Here is an 18,757-nt window from a genome sequence, read left to right as displayed (position 1 = left end):
GCCCCTGGTAGATCTGAAACCCCAGAGAGACGCAGCGTTTGGGTGAGCGTCACAGCTCCCTGCGGACTGTGCCACAAAGCACGGTCAACCCCCGCGAACTCGGTGCCGGGGCTGAAGAAAGAACGTTGTGGAAGCCTCAGCATCACCCCAGGGCTGTCGCCCTTCTTCCCCATGGGAGTACGGGGCCTGGGGTCTTCGTCATGCTAACACCTGCCAGTTCTCCCATGCTGTGTGGACAGCTGCTGGGGGGCTCAGCAGCTGGCGGGCTGGGGCGGCAGATTCCCCAGGGGCTTGGCTTTGCAGGAGAACGACGGGCAGCCTCTGTGAGAATCTCTGCCCTCGGGAACTGGTGCAGGGCTTGCTAGAGATTGGGTCACCTCGGCGGCCGTGGCTTGCTTTCTCTGCAGATGGGGGACCGTGTGCCATCTGCCCACGCTGACTCTGTCCCTCTGGCGGGTCTGAGTCCATGCTCCCGTGTGTCATTGGTGCCGCTTTATGACACTCCACCCCTTCGGCGGGTGTTGACCACCTAGTGTCCCCCCACCATTTGCTTTTTATGAATAATGTGCTGTGGAGGTGAGTGCATCCGTGCACACATCTCCTGGGGAGAGGGGCTGTGTTGCTCTGGGAGTAGGATTTCAGACCCCCAGAGAACATTCCAGAAGGGAGGTCTGGAGATGAGCTACTAACCCAGAGAGGTTTTCTGCAGGAGGACGGCCGTCTCCTCCCGGTTGACATCCAGCCTCGGAAAACCCACCGGAAGGTCAGCTGTGGGTCGGTTCTGACTCGGTGGCAGTGGGTTTGAGAGTCTGTGCGTGCTGCCAGGGGCAGCTGGTGGGCGATATCTCCTCTGCAGGACGAGAAACTAAGAAAGAATGGCTTGCTGAAAGTCACAGCTAGCAAGTAGTGGGGGTAGGATTTGAATTGTAATTTTTTTTTATTAATTTTAATGAACGTTTACAGAGACTTTGGCGTTCCATTCATTGTTGCATTTGAATGGAAATATTTTTGCTAAGTTAAAATACTTTGGGTATAAATGATAATGTTACTGTGGTCTTTGTGTTCCTCTGATTACTGTTAAACTAATACTGTATTTCATGTGTATTCCTCTTTTTTTTTTTTTTAAATGTTGAAGAGAGTGTAGCATTTTCAAGCCACTCCCCTGTTTTGGCGGCACTTAAGTAGCTTGTAGTTCTTTCAGAACTAACGAGGACCTCTGATGACACAGTGGGTTCCAAGATAAACTGCTAATGGAGAGGTCAGGGATTCGAACCCATCCGTCTTGCCATGCTAGAGAGTTGAGACCATCTATTTCTGTTAGGACTTAGAGCCTGGGATAATCAAAAGAGGGTTGCTGGTGTTTGTGGGTTTCCTAGCAATGAATGCTTCGAGGAAAACTTGGGCTAGAACTTAAATTGCTTCATTTATTTGTTGACATCTGCTGAGTGGAGATTACTCGGTGGCTAACACTGGCCAGGCTTGGACCGCTGTGTGATCTGGGCTGGTTGCTTACTGGGAGCTGAGTGCCGTGTCCAGGCCAGTGCCCACCCGGTGGGAATCTGTGATTAAAGGAGGTGAATGACCCTGTACACGTGATTAGCATACTGTCCCCTCGTAAAGCACATTAGCAGTTTCATAGAGACACATCCTGGTTCTTCCTCCTCATTTCCTTCCTTGAAACCACACGAATGACTCTCAGGTCAGAGGGCAGGGACAGTCACCATCCAGTTCTGCCAAATGTGATCTCAGGGGATTGGGCCTAGTTCCCACCCCTCCTGAGTTTGGCCCCACTTCTACTCTGCCCAGCCCTTGCTCTGTTGTATTTAGGAGGAGGAAAAAGTGATGATTTTGAAACATTGTATTGAAAGGTACATAGTAACCACAAGAACCACTGACCTCCCTCACCTGGAAAGAACACATAGTTTTAAGAAGTAACACATAACCCTCCCTGACTGCTGCCTGCAGGGAGCTGGAGTGTGGACTTTGGTGTGCTAGGAGCGGTCTAGCCAGCCATTGTACACGCGTGTGCATGCTCACAGATGTGCACGCAGACTGTGCACGTGTGCATACCCCCTCGTTCACTGCTGCAGAAAGGGGCAGTTGCTCTGCAAGCGTTCCCCTAAAAGTCCTGCTGAACCCAGAGACTTGCCTCTTCAGTGAGTGCCTGGAGGAGAGCCTCTTCCTAAGGGATGACTCACCGGTCCCCTGAGCTCTGGAGGGAACGTGCGTAAATACTGCTGTGTGGTGTTCTGGAAGTGGTGCCGTCCTGACAGGGAGGAAGGCCTTGTGCATGAAGATGGTCACCGGACCCTGGGCAGGGCTGGGAGGCGGGGTGGGGCCTGAAAGTCCACACTGCTGACAGCTGCCAGAGGAGCAGGGCTGTTGGTGGGTGCGGTGTGTGCTGGGGGACATGCCTGGGACCTGCTGGACAAGGGTTCCCTCCTGGTGGGTGGGGCCGCCCAGGCGCCTCCAGGTCCAGTGAGAAGTCATCCCTGAGCTCCTTGGGGAGGGTGTGCCTCAGACAGATGGGGAGCTGACCGCTGCGGGGGCTGCTGTCCTGCAGGCGTCTCTGCAAGCTTTTCCCAGAGCATGTGTTTCTGTGGCTTGGCTGTCACGTGTTACCAGGAGCCACTGCTCCTGGCGGGTAGCTGCTGATGGTGGACCGAGGGGGTGGCCGAGGACTGAGGGGTTTTAAACCCGGGAAGTGGCAGCACCAGTGTGCATGGTGAGCCTCTCGGTGGAGGAGGGTGTGAGCAGCTGTTTCTGGACTCGCTGTCGTGTCCATGGTGGGCAGGGCCTTCTCCGTGGCCTCTGCTGACCCTGCTGTGTTTACGGCCTGGCAGGTGTAGCGGGGGAGCAGAGGTCAGAGGTCACTGCCCGGAGCAAGCCTTGCTGGCCTCTGCCCTGGCTGGAATGGGGTGTACAGGCTTGTCCCAGCCGGAGTGTCAGGAGAGGAAATGGGCTTTCAGGAGCGAATACCAGCGTCGTTCTGCTTCCCTGCACCTGGCAGAGGCTGCGAGTTTATTTACAGATTGAGAGTTTGCAGCAGCAGCACTGGTGGTAAGGAGTTGTGCCGTCAACCCAAAGGCTGGTGGTTCGAATCCACCGAAAGCTTTGCTGGAGATTGTTGGGCAGCCTCCTGCTGCGTGAGTAACTGACTCTGAAAACCCCCTGGAGGGTCAGCTGGTTTCAACTGAAGAGCTGTCAGTTTGCCTTGTTGTCTTGATGGGCTGTCCAGCAGCCTATGCACCTCAGCCTCCTTTTCCTGATGACACTGCTCGCTTGGGGAGCTCTGGTCTGGTGGTGAGGAGCTTGCTGCCTGAGGCAGGCCATTGGAATCCTCCAAGTGCTGTGAGGGAGACAGACGCCTGCCGAGGGTCCACTGTGAGGGATCCTCTGTGAGTCAGGGCCCACTCGGTGGTATCCACGCTGGCGCAGTAGATACATTGATGCCGTGTCCGTGGCGGTGGGCTCAGGTGCCGAGGATGACCAGGAGGGCACAGGACAAGCAGAGCTCAGAGGTTGTGGTTCACAGGGTCCCTGTGAGTCGCCCTTGACTTGAAAACGCCTTAAAGAGAGCGTACCTCTTTGCTCTTTGGCTTCACCCGCTTTCCAGTTCCACTCCTCAGGGCCGCTCACAGCAAGTGTAATGCTTTCCTGCATGACAGGCTTTCTGACGTGTTGAGAACTGTGTGGCCCAGTCAGTGGGGAGCTGGGCTGCTGACCCCTAAGGTGGTTTGAGTCCCCCAGCTCCTCTGTGGGAAAAAGATGGGCCACCTCTTCCTGTGTGTTTCCTGCCTCTGAAAACCCCCGGAGGGTCAGCTGCAGGTCAGTGCTGACTAAGCTATGGAGGGTTTTGGGGATTTTGTTTTGTTTTATGCTGATGTTTAAAGACTTAGCATATTTTTTTGAGTTTTCTCTGAAGAACCAAAAGGAACCTGTTCCTGTCGTGGCTCCAGGTTTTCCTGCGGGTTCTTCTTTGTGTGGCCTGAGAGGGAGGGGCAGGCGAGCTGGGAGAGGAGGGGAAGAGAGACCCACAGAGCTGTGGGGGATGGGGAGAGGGGCAGGCAGAGCTGCAGGGGTCTCTGTGTGCTGGTCCTACTCAGGTGGTGAGAGCCCAGACACCACACTGTGAAATCACCTTGGAAGGCTGCCACCAGCATAGGCAACCCCCCAACCCCTCCCCCCCCACACATTTATTTAGGAGAGGTGCTGTTTTAATTTTTTTTTTTTTTTGAGGTGCTGTTTTGCAAAACTGTATGTTTGCCTGTGAATGTGTAATGGATGTCTGGGTATGTAAAAATACATAATGGGCTGCTGCAAAATAGGTTTCTTAATGTAAATTATAAGAAACATTTGGGAAAAGATTCTAGTTTGAAGACTTTTTAAAGCTGTGTGATCATGTCATGTTGCAGGGGGGGCCAGTCCCAGGGTGGAGTGTTGGCGGCGGTGGAGGGTCAGAGGAAGAGAGGAAGGCCCTCACTAAGGTGGACAGACACAGGGACAGTCCTTGGAGCAGATCAGAGACGGTGAGGACAGCCCAGGACAGGCAGGGTTCCCATCTGGTGTCCATAGAGTCGCTGTGCGTCTCGTAGACTCCGTGGCACCCAACAACAGCCACCCCTTAACCCTCAGTCTTTTGGGTGCTTGTGGCCATCAGGGCAGCCCCCAGCTTAGGGTGATCCCCTGTTTAAAGGGACAAGACTCTGCCCGTCCCTATCTCAGCGCACAGCCAGCTGTGGATTTGACTGTTGTGGTCCAGAGCGCTCCCTGGCCGAGGCTCAGGAAGTAGCTGCCAGGCCTTTCTTCCTCGTCTGCTTTAGTCCCGGAAGGTCTGCAGAAACCCTCTCACTGACCGGTGGTGACCACCAGACCAGGGCCTCCTGCACGAAGGCGAGGTTCTGTCGCCTGCACAGCCCGGGGGGAGTCTTGTCTGCCTGACGTAACATCATGATAAGCATTACATAATGAGCCTGTGTGTCCTAAGTCCTGTCCACAGTGTGCACGGGGCTGTTGTCCACTGATGTGGTCACTGCCTCAGTGGCCTGTCTGGTTGGGCGGGGACACACTGTTAGCTGGGTCACAAGCAGTCAGATGTCAGGGACGTTTGCCTGGGGTGTGGCCTGCATCGCCTTTTGTCCTAGGAGAGAAAGGTGGGGGAGGTCACAGAACTCCCAAACAGAAGAGCCAGAGAGGGAGTGTGTGTGTCCACAGAGCCAGCCTCCTGCCCCAGGAAGCAGCTTCGGCAGGCCTTCCTGCCCGTGCACACCCACGTTTGGCCTCCGACCCTCTGTGTGGTGGTGGTGTGTGCTGTCAAGTTGGAATCGACTCAAGGCTGACCCTCCAGCTGTGTTTCAGAGGCAGTAAATCACACACAGTCGCCCAGAGCAGCTGGTGGATTTGAACCGTGGGCCTTGGGATTGCAGTACAGTTTCTTATCACTCGGCCCGCAGAGCTCCCTCTAGCCTCCTGTGCTAGCATCTGTTTGCTAAAGCCCCCTCGCGTCCTCCTGCCTGGGTATCGCTCGATCACTCAGGAAGGAGGATGCCCAGTGCACTGCTCACTGCTGACCAGTTAGATTGGCTTCCCATCCGGACCGCTGCCCTGGACGCGGGTCCTGCCAGGCAGCGTAGTGCCGTCCCTCCTAGTTTTGACGTTTGTCTATTTGATGAGTGTCATTGATGGGTGTGTTGTAACTGGACAGCTGTGACCACTTCACTAGGATGGCAGCAGGTTGATGGCCAGCCAGCCAGTGCTGAGCAGCCCTTGCACCCCCACCACCAGCATCCCTCATAGGGGCCCAGCAGACCCCAGGAAGCTCCATCTGCAGCTTGAGCCAGGAACTCAGTGCCTACAGGGATGTGGCCAGTAACACCAACGAGTCATGCCTGATCGTGGCTTAACGACTCTGGTGTGGAGTGGTGGGCAGGGCTGCTTCTGTGTTTGGGGAGCCGCTGTGTCTGGGGAGTGTAGGGTGTGTCTTTCAGGAGTTTGCGATTCCTATACAGTATCCCTACAATGCTGGTAGAAGGAAGCATCTAAACTGCAGCTCGCCGGCGTTGAGTTGGCTCAGGCCTGGTGGCTGATACACAGCTGGATGGAAATCTGGTCTCCCACAGTCTTCAGCAGGTTCAGGCCCGTCTCCTGGCCAGTGTCCCCTGCCCTCACTAACCCTTTGGCGTCATCACACAGTCCCTCTCCCTCTGGTCTTTTCCACTCTTCACGGGTCCAAAGCCAGAACTTGGTTGCTATTCACTGGCTCCCTTTGAGCAGTAGATGGTGGGGCTTGGGTTATACTCCTGGGCTTGGCCTGGAAGCCGGGCTGAAGCCTGTGCACCTGCTGACCTGTGGAATACTGGGGTACAGCTCCCATATCCCAGCAGCACACACCCCAGCACGGCGGGGTGGTCTGACGGGCATGCAGCCACTTTCCACCCAGATGATCCCTCGCTTCCAGGCAACCCCATGGGGGGATGGTAGAATTACACTCTGTGATTCTGAGCCATCCCTGGTGATAACCACACGGACCCCTAGGGAGTGAATATATCCCCAGGGACCTGTGATGACCTTGAGCTCTGCGGACTGACTGAGAGCTGCAGCCATGCATAACCCTGGGCAGTGAACGTACCCCCAGGGAGCGAGCGCCGTCGGCCAGACAGAACAGACCTGTGATGAACTTGCGCGTGGCCGGCAGCTGCACACAAGTCCAGTGACCACAGAGCACACTATGGTCCAGTGACCACAGAGCACACTATGGTGAGCTGAGTGGGGCAGCGATGGCTCGCCCAGAGCCTGACTCTGTGGATCTCCATAGGTCCACGTTCTCACCTCTTCCTGGGGCTTCTCACACTCAGTGGTATGACAGCTGGGGACTGCGTCCACCCTTTCCTCGCTTGCTGGCTTGTCTCCACACGATGTACGTTCTCCGGGATCCCCAGTAGGTGTCAAGAGATTGATGGGGGGAAACCCCTGGCTCCCCCAGACCGCACACAGCAACAGCCTCTTAACTTCTCCTCTCTCCCCCTGCCTGACTTGGCCATGGCATCTGCATCCAGTCTCCCCTCTGCACTCCTTGGCCTGAATACCTTCCTTCTCAGGGATACACACGAGCAGGCCTGCCCCATCCCCACTCTTAATTACGTACCATAAAGGACTTTTTAATCCCTTTTTGCCATCTTGACCATTTTGGGGAGGCCTCAGCCTGGGCGGGATTTGTCTCCGAGCGCCAGCTGTGGGGCCCTGCAGCGCTCGCTCTGCATGCTTCTGCTGTCCCCTTCCGTCACCCTCTCTGTATGCACACAGGGACCCCAGACTTCAGATTTATGAGGCAGAGGGGATGGCAGGCGTGCTGGGTGATGAGCCGCATTCCTAGATGTCTAAAAGGTAACCTGTGCCTCTCGATTAGAGGAGGGTGTGCATGCCCACTGGTCACAGTCCCAGAAAGGGAGGTCACTTTGCTTTGCACCTGGCTTTCCCTTGACTCAGCGTCAGGTCACCCGGAGGCAGAGAGGTGAGGGACACTGGAGGTTCTGTGAAGGAACCACTGTCTGTCGGGAGCAGCAACTGCATGCATACACATATACTGGCCTGGCACCTGGTGGACGTTAAGGGGCATGAACAGGGGACCGTGGGAATTGAGGGGGAGGAGCCATCGGGAGCCCCACCTCCTTGGTTGGAGAGGACCAGGTGCTAAGCCGCCATGGCCTGAGAGGCTGAGCTCTGCATTCCAGGCACTAGAACTGTGTATGCAGAAGTCCTGGGAGACGGCAGAGGGAACAGGCTGTTGGAAAAGCAGAGGGCTTTGTGGCCAGCTTGGTGGCCTCTGACCCTGGCCCCATGGAGTCCCAGCTTCCCCTGGTGCTGTGCAGTCCAGGCCGGGGTCACTCAGCCTTCAGTGCTAACACTTGTCCATGCTAGGAAAATGTTAAAACTCACAGACAAAATCGGAGGGTGAAGGGAAAGGTAATATACAGTAAGGGGCTGACTAGGCACTGTAATGGATTCATTAATCGGTTAAAATTATATAATAAAATATCCACAAATAATTTAATGAAAAGGTGGTTTATTTTAGCACAGAGGAAGTTGCAGCGTAGCAGACAAGGCTACTATATACCCAGCCTGTATATGTTTATGGCTCTGATATTACGTGGTGCACATGCATGTTTATAGATGCACATACAGTTCTTTATGAACGCTTTGGGATGCAGTGTGATTTTACCCTTAAGTATGGTGTGTATTTCCTGAGAGCAGGAAGTGATCTGACATAGCATGGGACAAAGTTACCACTATATCCCTCATCAAAAACTTCATGTTGACACATTGTTACTCACTTATAGAGTATTCAGAGTTCAGCTGTCTCAAACAAGCAGTAATGCAGGCCTAACTCTCCTCCCCCATTTCACCTGTAGTTTCTCGCTGCCTGGCCTCTTTAGTCTGGTGCCATCTGGGAGAGCCTGTCTCTATCCTAAGGTTGATGTCTCTGGAAGGAGGGTATCATAGATTTCTTTCACCATGGTATTAACTGATGTTTCTTTGTTACATATTGATACATGTTGGCAAGAGTCCCTTGTGAGGAAGGGAGGGGGAGGGAGAATAATGTGCAACAATGAATGAATAATTGCTGGTGACTGATGTTACCTTTTTTTTTTTTAACAGCATCATGTCAAGAGATGCATGATGTTGGTCTGTCTTGATGGTGGTGATGACAGCTTCTATTACTTAGTTAAGATGGTTTTGCCAGATTTCTCCACTATTACATTACCATTAAGCGGTTTGTGATGAAATACTTTGAAAGGACGTGTATTCTGTACCTCATTAAGCGTTGGCCCTTAGTTTTAGCCTTCACTAATAACTAAATCCATCATCCCCTCCCTAATGTTGGTTGGAATTCTACTGTAAGGAAGAATTTTTCCTTTCTGAGGAAGTAATTTTCTTAAACGTGATTGCACATCTTTGGATTGATTTTTAATTTGCTGGGCTGGGGTCCTCCTGGACCACCCCCTTGTCTCAGGGAACTTCCACAGCATGACATTCTGAGGTTCTACAAGGATCAGAGCCCACTAGAGTTCCACATTGTTGTTGCAAAGTGCTGTCAGGTTGAGGACAACTCACAGGGGCCCTAGAAACAACAGATTTGAATCTTGCCCTGTCCTGCACCATTCCATGACCTGTGATAGGCTCAAGCCCATCGCCACAGACACCATCTCAGTCCATCTTGTTGAGAGTCTTCCTTTGACCCTTCACCTTTCCCAGCATGATGCCTTTTCCCAAGTACTGGCCCTTTCTGACAACAGACCCTGAGTATATGAGAACAGGTTGCACCAGCTCTGCCTCAAAGGAGCATCGTAGTTGCTGTTGCTCCAGGACAGACTTGTCTGTGCTTCTGACAGTCCCTGCAGCGTTCAGCATTCTACCAGCACCACAGTTCCTCTGCCGTCTCTCCTGAAGCTCCATGGAATGGACCGACATAGGGACGGCACCCACGGGCTCAAGCTGGAGGAGATGTTGGAAGGGTCCAGTCTGTTTCTCATAGGAATTCCAGGAGTTAGAGTTGACTTAGTGGCACTGCACAACGACAACAACAAAAAAGATCTCCTTTCAGTGTCTGTTGGTGAAGCAAGGAAATGTGTAGAGATGAACTGGTTTAAAAGAGGTTGAACCTGAGACAGAGATTGTGTGGAAAAGTGGGCTTTGGGTGTGCATTTGAATGTTGTAGAATAAGGCGATGCTTTTCAAATATCAGGGTTCATTTTCTTCCCCTCCCCCTTTTTTTTGTCTCTCCTCAGACAAGTTCAGAGCTCAGCCCAGTTGATGGACCTCTTCCAGGTCAGATGGACTCAGGGCCAGTGTACCATGGGAACGCGCGGCAGCTAGGCGCCCCAGGGGCGCCTGTCAATGGTGCTAGAGAACCTGCTGGGCCCAGCCTGCTGGGGGCTGGAGGTCCCTGGCGGGTAGACCAGAAGTCCGACTGGGACGCCACCCCGGGCCCAACTCACACCGCCCGCCTGGAAGATGCCCACGACCTGGTGGCCTTCTCGGCCGTGGCCGAAGCCGTGTCCTCGTATGGTGCCCTCAGCACCCGGCTCTACGAGACCTTCAACCGTGAGATGAGCCGGGACCCGGGGAGCAGCGGCAGAGACCCCCGGCCAGGTGCCGAGGGCTGCTCCGTGGGCGGTGAAGACCTGGACACGCTGCAGACGGCCCTGGCCCTGGCCCGGCATGGCATGAAGCCACCCAGCTGCAACTGCGATGGCCCCGAGTGCCCTGACTACCTCGCGTGGCTGGAGGGGAAGATCAGGTCCGTGGTGGTGGAGGGTGCGGAGGAGCCGCCCAGGCGCCCGGCTGCGTTGCCCCCAGCTGAGGCTGGCCTCCCCGCCCCGAGCTCCCGACCGCTGCTCAGTGCCGAGCCCCCCCAGATACCTCCCCCAGAAAGCCTGCCCTTGTCCCAGAGCGCTCTGAGCATCGCCAAGGAGAAGAACATCAGCCTGCAGACCGCCATCGCCATTGAGGCACTCACCCAGCTCTCCTCGGCCCTGCCCCAGCCCTCTCACGCCACCTCCCAGGCGTCCTGCCCGCTGCCCGAGGCCTTGTCCCCTCCAGCCCCTTTCCGACCACCCCAGTCCTACCTCCGGGCCCCCTCCTGGCCTTCAGTCCCCTCCGAGGAGCACCCGCCCTTTGCCCCAGACAGCCCTGCCTTCCCTCCAGCCCCTCCTCGGACCGAGTTTGCAGAAGCCTGGGGCACAGACACCCCACCAGCAGCCCCCCGAAGCCCCTGGCCCCTGCCGCGCCCGAGCCCTGACCCCATGGCCGAGCTGGAGCAGCTGTTGGGCAGTGCCAGCGATTACATCCAATCAGTGTTCAAGCGGCCTGATGCCCTGCCCACCAAGCCCAAGGTCAAGACCGAGGCCCCTTCGCCCTCCCCAGCCCCCGCGCTGTCCCCGGGCCTCCAGAGGGAGGCTGCCCCGCCGCCCACGGAGCCTGACACCCACCAGAAGGCCCAGGCCGCACTGCAGCAGCACCTTCACCACAAACGCAGCCTCTTCCTGGAGCAGGCCCACAACGCCACCTTCCCCAACTCCACGGAGACCCCCGCGCCCAGCTGGTGGACCCCCGTCAGCTCACCGGCCCCACGGCCTCCAGACAGACCACCCAAAGAGAAGAAGAAGAAGCAGGCCCTGGCACCATCCGGAGGCCCCCCGGGGACTGACAAAGGCACCCCCGGCATCAAGCCTGCCGCCCGGAAGCCCATTCAGATAAAGAAGTCCAAGCTCCGGGACACACAGCCCCTCTTCCTACCCCTCCGGCAGATCATCCTGGAGGGGCTGCGGCCCCCAGCCCCCGAGGACACGCAGGCTCACCCGCCTGGACCCCTCCCCACCTCACAGGGCTCTGTGGTCCCCCTGCCCCCAGAACCCTCTCTTGCGCTATTTGCACCAAGTCCCCCTGGGGACAGCCTGCTGCCCCCTACTCAGGAAACGAGGTCCCCCAGCCCCACATCCTCCCTGCAGGCGGGCCCCACCGGCCCCTTACCCCCTGCTGATGACAAGCTGGAAGAGCTCATCCGGCAGTTTGAGGCAGAATTTGGGGATAGCTTTGGGCTCCCCGGCCCCCCGTCTGTGCCCCTTCAGGACCCTGAGAGCCAGCCAGTGTGTCTCCCTGCCCCCGAGAGCCCCTTTGCCAGCCGCTCCCCCAAGCAAATCAAGATTGAGGCTTCAGGGGCGGTGACTGTGCTGACCACCACCTGCTTCCCTTCTGAGGAGGGGAGCCAGGATGTCACCCCCACCAAGGCCGAGAACCCGCTCACTCCCACCCTCAGCGGCTTCTTAGAGTCGCCCCTCAAGTACCTGGACACCCCCACCAAGAGTCTACTGGATACGCCAGCCAAGAGGGCCCAGGCCGAGTTCCCCACCTGCGACTGCGTGGGTGAGTGCTGGGGTCGGAAGGGAGGGAGCTACAGCCTGACATGACGAGGCCTTCACCTGCCCACAGTTCACTGTGTGCCCACCGCCACGTGGGGCCAGGGGACCAAGGGTTTCCAGCGCTCACGCATACCCACCACCATGTGGTGCAGTGCTGGGGGACCGAGGGTGCCCAGTGCTCATTTGTACCCACCACCATGTAGGGGACTGAGGGTGCCCAGCACTCACTGAGTGCCCACTGCCACGTGGGGCTGGGGGACCAAGAGACCATAGGTGTGAGCCCACCGAAGGCTTAGACACCAAAGGTGGGCAGTGTGGTGATTGCTGTTGTGGAGGTGGGCATGCCCTCTGCCTTATGCTGGGGACAGCAGGCACCGTGTGTGGGTGGCTATGGGGGGATGGGATGGGAGGGGTGGACAGTGGGCAGGAGCTGGGACCAGAGATGCCGTCATCACCTCTCATCACGCCAGCCTGTGTGCTTGAAAGCTCACGCTGAGCCCAGAACTGCAGCCAGAAATAGTTTCTGTTAACAAATGTCAACTCAGGATGTTGAAGTTAAAAAGCAGAAACCTCATGGGATTGACGTGACGGTGACCCCAGCTCCTGGGATTGACGTGACGGTGACACCAGCTCCTGGGATTGACGTGACGGTGACACCAGCTCCTGGGATTGACGTGACGGTGACACCAGCTCTTGGGATTGACGTGACGGTGACACCAGCTCATGGGATTGACGTGACGGTGACACCAGCTCCTGGGATTGGTGTGATGGTGACACTTCGCTCCAGGGATTGACGTCCAGCCTATGGGAGTGATATGACAGTGACACCCAGCTCCTGGGGGTGACGTGATGGTGACACTTCGCTCCAGGGATTGACGTCCAGCCTATGGGAGTGATATGACAGTGACACCAGCTCCTGGGGGTGACGTGATGGTGACACTTCGCTCAGGAAGAATTAGGAAGAATCTCAGGAGGACTATCTCCTGGTTTGCCCACATGGTCCGGGGCTCAGGCCCCACTTATATCTGTCCTGAATTTTTTATGCTACTGTATGGGTTTTAGAACAGGAAGGACTCACGCAAAGTCCATCTCGGCCGTAATGCGGAAGATATGTTGCTGGAGTGTGGACGTCTTGGGGACGAGGTTGATGGGGACACTCACAGTAGTTACGAAATCCTTGCCCTGGTCCAGGTACTCCCGTCATTACCTCACTGAATCCTCATAGCAGCATCACGAGGTGGGCACTGCCCTCTGTTCCGTGATGAGGAAACTGAAGCGGGAAGCAGTCATTTAAAGCCAGGGCCATGCAGCCAGCTGCTGCGGAAGTGGGACTGAACCTGGACGGATGGCCTTGACCCAACACGCCGTACCATAGCCGACACTGTCCGGGAGAAGTCAGTCCTGACCAAGGCAGTGCTGATGGGAACACAGAGCGCCGAAGGAGGGGTCAGCTCTCTGGACGTGCCGGGTGTGCTTGGGGGCCACCCTCTTGTTTGCTCTAAGTGTCTAGAGACCTCACGTCCTCTGGCACCTTTGTGAACTTGGCTCAGGAAAACATTTAGGAATAAATGTCACCCATGCCACAGTTAATCTCAGGAGACTGTCCAGAACTCATTTGCTACCCAGTGGGTCAGAATTTTCCAAAAGAAATGGCCGGTGAAATTTGGCAACAATATTAAGCTCTCCTGATAACAGATCGATACGAACTATGGCAAGAAACTTCTAACAGCAGACAAGGGCTTATCAATGCCCAAACCTCAGGAGATTGCTCATCTTTCTCTCACAGATCAGCTGGTGCATTCGAACCACGTACCTTTGTGTCGGCAGTCCAGGTCTCTACCATTAAGCCACCAAGGTCCCTTGATTGATGCAGAAACTTAACAGAATAGGGCTTAAAAACCCGCAAAACCAGGTCCACGGCTGATTCTGACTGCAGTGGGTTTCAAAGGCTGTAATCTTAATGGGAAGAGGATGCCCATCTTTGTCCTTCAGGCCAGCTGGTGAATCAGACTGTCACCTTGACATTAGCCTCACAGCACTTAACCTGCTGTGCCACCAGGGTCCCCTTCTAGCAGAGGCTTTGTGACATAGAAAAAGAAAACGAATTTTTAAGCTCTGTACTGAGTTTTGTCCAGTACAACACTGAGCAAGAAACTCGGGCAAACACCCCACACAGCACGCTGTACCCTTGCGTCAAGACTGTGCTTTCGAGAGGCAAGAGGATTAACTAACTGCTTACCTCAGTTTTGAAAGACTAAACCTGGCGTGTTAGTTGATGCTTCAAAGAACAAGATAAAAAAAGACACGGAAAGAAATGCGGTCCTCAAAAGGTGTGGGATTTCGGGAGCTCTGGTGGCCTAGTGGCAAAAAAGCTGCACTGCAATCTCAGAGATGAGCAGTTCAAATCCACCAGATGCTCTGCTGGAGGAGGGACAATCTCCTCTAGTACCAGTCAGATCTGATTTGATGGTACACACACACACACACACACACAATTTTTTTAAATAAAAGGTGTGGGATTTGTACAGGTTTGAGAGATTTGTACAGGTTTGAAAAACTTAGCAAACGGTCCTGTTCAGGGCCAGGATGAATGTGTTTGTGATATGCTGATGCACACCTTGCAGGTGCCTTCACTGTGTGGTGATGTGGTTGTCAGAGACAGGCTGCTGAGTGGTGGGTCTCACAGTCTGTTCTCAGGGATGCGCAGATTGGCCGGGAAGTCAGGCTAGGTCAGAGATGAGCTCGAAGGATGTGAGTGGGAAAGCAAGCTTGGGGCTCCTCTCCTGTGACTTCATTACATTCTGGAGGGTTGAGCAGGGCCAGTGTAGCTTTCAAGTTTAGTTCTGGAGAGAGCAAACCAGCAGGTTAGGAGACAGAGGTTTTAAGAGTTAAACTGGAAGATGTGGCATTGCCAGCTAATTGCTCTTTCTGCCCCGAAGTCTTGCCCAACGGCCAGTGGAAGAATAAGGTGTCCTTTATCGTAGATATGTTGGGGTGAAGGGATGTCTTCCAGGGGCATGGCTGGTGTCACTATCCACACACAGTGACCAACCACATGGACCCAGTTCTGTTTAAAGTAACAAAGTCTGTTTCCTGTCATTTTTGACTTGGTAAGAACTTACTTCCTCCTCCTGCCCTCTGTGATATGAAGAGGAACTTCTTATCTTTTCTGTATACGCGTCTGTTTCTAGATAGCAGTGTTGGAATCCAAATGTTAGTGTTAAAGTCTGCAGCTTCCTGGTGCTTTGCCCTGTGGAAGGGGGTCTCAGTCTCGGGGCCCAGCAGGAAACTCCTCCTTCACAATGGGCAGGAACAACTTGGTATCTTAGACTCTCCCTAGCATTTGGTGGTGAAGACCACACTGCTAATGGAGAGGCTACAGCCTGGGAACAACTCAGGATCCCTCCGAGTTCTTTCCAGCCTGACGGCAGCGAGGAAGTGTCCAGTGCTCTGAGACGGAGCCTCAGGCCATGGCATCTCCCTCCAAAATGGGGACAGTGTGACATCGACACAGCCTCCTGGGCTCCCCACTTACCACCATGGATGGATAGCTGAGGGGTTTCCTTTAGAATTCCTAACGTAGTTCACTCGGGCTTAGCTTTCTTAGTGAGACTTATTAGAATTATAGATCTACTTTTACCCTTTCCTTGAAGAATAAGATTTTCAATTCTATTTCCTCCCCCAGTATTGGACCCCCTTCTTTATCTCTCTCTCTCTCCTGTAATTCATCCTATTTTATTGTTCGTTCTTCAAAGATGTGAGACCGTTACTGCTACTTCTTAGAGTTCATCAAGAGAAAGAGAAGTGTTGAGGTGGTGTTAGCACTTCCAGTCCAGCTTCACCTTAGTCCAACCAAATAGATACTAGAATTCATGTGTTTGGTTTTATTTTTAAGACTTTCTTTCAGATTCTCTGTCTTAGGGACAAGGTAGATGTCTGAGCGATACAAGAGAACATGAGAAAGGCTACTGACAGGGCGCTCCCTGGAGGAGAGGATTGTGAAGCCCGGTCCCACAGACTTTGCTGTATTGTCAGAAGGGACCAGTCCTTGGAGAAGGACATCATGCTGGGAAGGATGGAAGGACAGACCCTAGAAGAGATGGTGTGACACACTGACTGTGGCAGTGGGTCACGTGTGGTGGGGTTGGCTCAGGACAGGGCAGGATTCAGAGCTGTTATTCATAGGGCCCCTAAGAGTCCCGTTTGACTAGATGACACGTAACACCGATCACAACACGTCGAGATGAGGGAACATGGAAATACACGGGGCTCTGGTGTGACTGGTGGAGATTGGCCGGAGAGGATCAGTATCTCAGGAAGCAGAATGATGCCAAAGCCCGGGAAACCAACTTATAGGCTCAGGTATAAGTGAGGCCGGAATTACTGAAGACTTGAATTAGGAGCGTGGTCCTGGTTTAGGGGTGGAGAAGAGAACACTGGCTCACACATCAGCTGTACATCGGGTCCAGGGTGACTCTCAGGATTCCTGTTTGGGTGACTGGGTGGGTTCTAAGACTGCAGACCAGGGTTAGAAACCTGAGATGAGAGAAACTCTGGACCTGGAATTTTGGGGGCGTCTACCAGGCCTAGAGCCAGTGAGCCACATCCGTAGCTGGCTGGCCCCCCAGCAGGTCTTCAGAAGCAGTGAATGGCACAAGGGGGAGACTGCCCATGTTTATCCCACGCAGCAGGAGGTGGACTCGAACCATGGACCTTTGGATTAGCAGCACAATTTCTTCCCTCATTAGATCCGTGAGTTTCGGTCTCCTTGCAGTGCTGGTTTATAATGTACAACTAAAAATCGTAGTTGAGGTTGCTGTCATCCCATCAGCCACAGCGTGAGAATAGATGATCCCAGCACCTCTCCCCCAGGGGCCTGTGAAGGAGATGGGGGGACGTGTGGAGGAGAGATTAGGTCACAAAGATGGGCCGTTGGGAGGCTGAAGAGCCAAGATCATGCTGAGGGAGGAGTCGGGACTGGACGGCGTGCCCGTCTTTATTTTGCATTTATGAGCCTTCCAAGTGGCATCCAGGTGCTTGGGGAACAGAGGCTGAGTGTCGTGCTTCTGAACATTTAGGCGACAGTTGTGTCAAGTACAGGAAGCATCTGCGCTTTTTGGTGGGCTGGCAGCTTTCTCGTCCTCTGGGTTGGATTTCCAGGGACCATTTGTTACCGCACGCAATGGTTTCACTTTGTGTCTTTGCCGTCAGCCCACGTCATGGGGTCCCCCTGCCTCCCTCTGGCAGGCCAGTGTCATGGGGGTCCCCTAGGCTCCCTCTGGTGGGCTGGTGTCACTGGGTCCCCCTGCCTCCCTCCAGCGGGCCGACGTCATGGGGTCCCCCTGCCTCCCTCCAGCCGACTGATGTCATGGGGTCCCCCTGCCTCCCCCTGGCTGGCGTCACTGGGTCCCCCTGCCTCCCTCCAGCGGGCCGGCGTCATGGGGTCCCCCTGCCTCCCTCCGGCAGGCCGGCGTCACTGGGTCCCCCTGCCTCCCTCCGGCGGGCCGGCATCACAGGGGTCCCCCTGCCTCCCTCCAGCGGGCCGATGTCATGGGGTCCCCCTGCCTCCCTCCGGCGGGCCGACATCATGGGGTCCCCCTGCCTCCCCCTGGCCAGCGTCACTGGGTCCCCCTGCCTCCCCCTGGCCAGCATCACAGGGTTCCCCCTGCCTCCCTCTGGCCGGTGTCACAGGGGTCCCCCTGCCTCCCTCTGGCCGCCCACCGTGCTGCTCAGGGACTCAAGGCAGCTGACTGGGGACGTGGGTGGAGGTCATTCACCTGTTATGTCTGATCCAGAGTCCAGGTCCAGCACGTGACTGCACGTAGCCATGAACTTGGGCAGCACTAACTGCCTTGGACCTGCGTTCTAATTAGCTGGGCTGCCTGGAGGGCTTACATGTTCATTTGCTAACGTGAGGCCAGGAAACTGAGGCTGCATGGAGGGCTGCTTGGAAGAGATGAGGGGGTGCAGACGGGCGTGTGGGAAGCTATGTGTGAATTGTGTGCCGGTCCTGAGCCGTCTGGACACCTGTGTCTCCTGGTCTGCATGGAGAGAAGAGATAGGTGGGAGGGCGCACCTGTGTGAGGACCCGTCACCGGCTGGCGCTGGGCCGGGGTGCTGCGGCTCACTCGTCCGGCCACCACAGAAGGGCTGCAGCACTGACGTTCCTGTCAGTGTAAGGTCAAGTGTGCAGTGGAGAGGAACATACCTAGGGTCTCAAAACCAGCGTCTTCTCAAGACCAAGACTTCCCGCTCGCCTGGAGCCGTTAATATAGTTCAGGTGGGATATTCCTGAGACGACCTCACACTGCAGAAGTGACTCCATCAGATGGATTTTTAAGAAGAATCGAGCTTTGCCTTTTACTGTCATTTTACCTCTTACGAATGAAAAACGTGACACTGGGCCCTAAAAGAGAAAATATAAAACTATCAAATGATGCAAAGTACCCCTGAAAGTTGGGGAAAGGAACCCAAAGTCACAGAGGTGCAAGGGGGAGTTTCATCAGTTGAAATTTAAAGGTAGCCTCAATCTTTAAATGTAGATTTCAAGAGCTTCCTGCCTCTTTAAGGTGTATTTAATACAGAGACTTGAGGAGGACCCCCACTCCGTGGATCCTGGAGCCCACACTTCTGGAAGTCAGGAATGAAGCACAATGCCCCCCCACCCCCAGCCTCCTGACGAGATGCACAGTTGGGGCGAGTATGGTTGACAGGATAGAGAAGGCCTCGTCTCAGGAGCCAGCTTTGTGTCCTGTGTCCTAGGGCCAGCATCACCAGGCCAAGCTCACCTGTGGAGCAGTGACCGCTGGACCGTCCAGCACAGTCCTAGACACTGAGGC

At 55.1% G+C, this 18,757-nt stretch overlaps 1 protein-coding gene across 1 annotated transcript in view; it reads left to right on the top strand.

Annotated features, from left to right (window-relative positions):
- The window catches only part of TET3 (tet methylcytosine dioxygenase 3), a 108,574-nt gene that overhangs the window by 47,401 nt on the left and 42,416 nt on the right, over positions 1 to 18,757 (top strand). Inside the window, exon 3 of the mRNA XM_006880851.1 lies at positions 9,786 to 11,922. Coding sequence (XP_006880913.1) covers positions 9,786 to 11,922 — 2,137 coding nt within the window. The remainder of the gene's footprint in view (positions 1 to 9,785; positions 11,923 to 18,757) is intronic.

Source organism: Elephantulus edwardii, unplaced genomic scaffold, assembly GCF_000299155.1.
Source record: "Elephantulus edwardii isolate Elephantulus edwardi_28Jun2011 unplaced genomic scaffold, EleEdw1.0 scaffold00011, whole genome shotgun sequence".
In the NCBI taxonomy this organism is placed as follows: Eukaryota; Metazoa; Chordata; class Mammalia; order Macroscelidea; family Macroscelididae; genus Elephantulus; species Elephantulus edwardii.
Note: the sequence above shows the minus strand (reverse complement) of the source record. Positions and strands in the feature narration are given on the sequence as shown.